At 36.2% G+C, this 3,808-nt stretch overlaps 1 protein-coding gene across 1 annotated transcript; it reads right to left on the reverse strand.

Annotated features, from left to right (window-relative positions):
• Window positions 1-2,839: 2,839 nt before the first annotated feature.
• Window positions 2,840-3,808, reverse strand: LOC104602212 (putative glutathione S-transferase). The gene is made up of 2 exons (XM_019198581.2): window positions 3,488-3,808; window positions 2,840-3,355 (listed from the first exon to the last, which is right to left on the reverse strand). Exons 1-2 carry the CDS (start codon window positions 3,794-3,796, stop codon window positions 2,990-2,992), a joined length of 675 nt encoding a protein of 224 aa, XP_019054126.1. The 5' UTR covers window positions 3,797-3,808; the 3' UTR covers window positions 2,840-2,989.

Genomic DNA, 3,808 nt, shown 5'->3' on the forward strand with positions numbered 1-3,808 from the left:
AAGTCTTGTTTTAGTGTAGGTACCAGGGTGCTGGATGACAAAAGAAGCTATATGAATGATGAGAGCATAGAGAAGTGCATCTGCTTCAAGGATTGACTAGATGTAGAAGATAAATTACAAGACAAGGGAGGGCATGATACAACATCGAGCATTTCACTTGAAGTAGATGATGAAAGTCATGAATGATGATTCATGAATTTGACTACTTGTAGAATTTTTCATTTTTTCAAATTATTGTAAAATTTTTAAATTTTATTTAATTTATTTGATATATATTTTTTTAATTTTTTAACAATGTAATTTTGTATTTTCAATTTGTAACCATATTGTATTTTTTGTATTTTATTAATTTATTCCATTTTTATATTTCATTCATCCAAGTATGCAATTTTCCAATCATTGTATTTGTAATTCACTAATTTGTACCATTCAAATTTAAATGAAATAAAATTCTATTTTTCTTCCAATTTGTTATTCCATTCTTATTTCACTTTGGTTAAGCTTTTTTTTTATTTATGTATTAAATAACTTAGATTTCTCATTCTTAATTTTTTAAATAGTTCCTAATTCCCAAAGTTAATAGGAAAGTTAAATATTTTAGTTTTACAATTTTACTTAGAAAAGAAATCAAAATTTTCAAAAAAAAAAAAATAGTGCAGTCCAGTTCGGCCTAGGCCCAAGGCCTGCCCTGTGGCCCAGCCTGGCACGGCCCAGGCTCGCTTGTCGGCACGACACGGCACGGGTCCGCTTGGGCTTAGGCCATGGGCTGTGCCAGGCCGAGCCCCAAAATTTCCACTAGAGAGGACGGCACGGCCCGTGGTGGCCCGCGGGCCAGCACGGCACGACCCGACTTTAGGACAGGCTGCCCATGGGCCGTGTCGTGTCAGCTTGGCACAACCCACTTTACACCTCTACCTAGAACCTGGAAGGGCTAGGGGCAGACCAAAAAGGACATGGGCTGAAGTAATAAAAAGTGATTTAAATGTTCATAATTTAACATTGGATAGGCACTAAACAGAAGGGAATGGCAAGAAGGATGCCCCCCTATATAGTTGGGATAAGGCTTAGATGATGTATTATTAGCAAAGGACTAAAGAGTATAGGAAAAAAGAATTTGTATTTAAGTGGTGGAATACCATGGTACACTATGAGCGGACCCTTGATCAGTATTATGATGAAACTGAGCAACGTATGGAGAGCGGAGACCAAAGAAATTGCCAAGAAAGGATTGAAACTAATAAGAAAATAACCTAAAAAAAAGCTCTTAATAGGAATCTTTTAACTTTGAGGGCTTGTTCGTTTCCTCTTAACTCTTATATCTTAATAGGAATCTTTTAACTTTAAAAGAAAAATGATTGTTCATTTCCTCTTATCTCTTATCTCTTAAAGTGCATTCATACAATTTTTTGTTTTCCAATGATACCCCCAAAAAGACAAACAAAAACTCTCATATATGGAGTCAAAATAGATATTTGATAATTTTTAGAATTTAGAATTCAAACTTCAAAACAACGTTCTCTACATTCAGAATTCAGAGGAAAGAAAAGTTCACCAATACCAATATACCTCTTAGTGTAATTATTACACTTTCAGATGTCAGACTTCAGAGCAAACGAACAGGCCCTTTCAGTGGTGAAGTCGTGAATTTTCTATTGCACTTGATAGCATGCAGGGTTCAAAGTTTTAAGTATATTGTTCCTTTGAAATGTGCAATAATTAGGGGTGCAACTTTTGGGAATTTTGTCAAAATTTCAATAGGCAAAACCGAAGCCTGAGTTTACACTGTTAACTCAGGCCAACTTGACGACTTGCATCCCTAGCAATTATTGATAGTTTGATCATTGTGATCCACCAATTATATAGTATTGAACCAGGTCAGGTCAGAACTGGATCCATGCTGGTCTAGATTCATGCCTGATCTTTGCATGAAGTCTGTGTATCTGTGATGATGACTTGTATAGCAGATGTGTAATTTGGGTCAACACGGATTGAACATTTTCAAATGTTGACCGGGCTTGGTTCAAGGGTTTGGCCGATGCAGCAGAAATTCTTCAAATCAAGAATTCAAGATGTGCAGTCCACGTTGTTTGTATCCTGCCACTAACCTTCTAACTAGGATTGTATTTGGTATAATTGCTGTTTCTATAAAAACACGTTTGGAGTTTATCAATACAAAATTTGGAGAAATTGTCTTATCAAATCACATAGGATAATCACTTCTACTAAAATATATATAAGCATTCTATTGAGTGTTGGCATTTATAGTAGAAGCATCAAATTTGGCGTGGAAGAAGCATCAATGGTACCAAGTATTGTAGGGTTCCACTGATATAAAAAATATATGATATCCAAAAAACTTCTGACCAATCAACTGGAATCATAAACGTGGTAGTGAATCAGATGTTATTTATCAAAATTCATGGATGGGTTTTGATTGGCAGAACTCTTTCCATACCATATCTCTTTCTGCATCATAGATTTTCCCATGGTATTGATAGCTTAAAGCATTTGTGGTATAGAAAAATATATTCTCATAAAATTTGTATTGACCAACTAAAATGTTACAAATAGAAGTGACAATGGTACCAAATACAACCTAGGTGTCCCATCACCAATACCAAAGAAAACTTTGATTTTGTTTATATATAATATTTTTGAACATTTTCTTTATTTTATTAGTATTATTCAATGACTGATTGCAATCAGAATTCAATTCTAATCTGATATAAATCCAATGGATAAGATTTGATTCAAATTCAAATATAAACGAAACTAATCTGGACCTACCTATATCCGATTCAATTGATCCCCTAAAGCACTTTTGTAAAAGAATGGTAGCTTCAGAGATTCCGGTTTTGTATGATCATTGATGCCAGATTTTGCTTATTATTAATTCATGGATTCAAGCATTCATTCTATCTCAAGACCATCCAGTCATGGATTCACATACACATACAAAACAACAACAACAATAATAACAACAGAGAGACTAGTGATTGTATGAGATGGATTCAACAAACATCTCCCTTCTACGTCTGAAATATGCGAGCATTTTGTCGCGATCAGGAAGGTTGTCTTTGATTGCAGGGACTTGCTTAAAATTTTCCATCCATGAACACAGGCGAGGGAAGGCATGGGCTTCCACCAACTTTACTCCTGCAGCCTCTTCCAGCACTTCCAGCCAATGGGCAATCCATCCAAATCCTATATCTGGCAATCCAATGGTATCTCCACCAAAGAACTTCTTCTCTCCAAGGCCATGCTCTTCAATGGTTCTCAACACTTCCACAGCTTCTTTGACAGCTTTCTCCTGTTCTTCCCCAACAGTCCGAAAGAATGCATGGAATATGGGCCCCTACATGAGCAATAACACCAGATAATATTGAAAAGAACACAGAGAATTAAGTGAAGTTTGAGAATTCAGACGAGTTCAATTGATGACTTGATTTGGAATTTGATACAGACAACTAATTCATGTATCGGTTACCTTATCTTCTCCAAATTTAGTCCAAAACCGAGCCATGGCTCTGTCGTAAGGATCTTTTGGCAGCAATGGATGATCTGGCCAGGTCTCTTCAATGTATTCGACGATGACCATGGACTCTGCAATCGGTTTTCCGCGGTGAACAAGAACTGGGATCTTCTTGTGGACTGGGTTATACTGTAAGAGCAAAGGACTCTTGTTGGATAGATCCTCTTCTATGTATTCATATGGCACACCCTTTAGTTTCAGAGCCCATATTACTCTGTAACTAAAAGCGCTAGGAAAAGTTCCAAAGAGCTTCACCTCTTCCATGCTAATATCAAT

This window comes from Nelumbo nucifera, chromosome 3, assembly GCF_055504915.1.
Source record: "Nelumbo nucifera cultivar China Antique chromosome 3, China Antique-T2T, whole genome shotgun sequence".
NCBI lineage: Eukaryota > Viridiplantae > Streptophyta > Magnoliopsida > Proteales > Nelumbonaceae > Nelumbo > Nelumbo nucifera.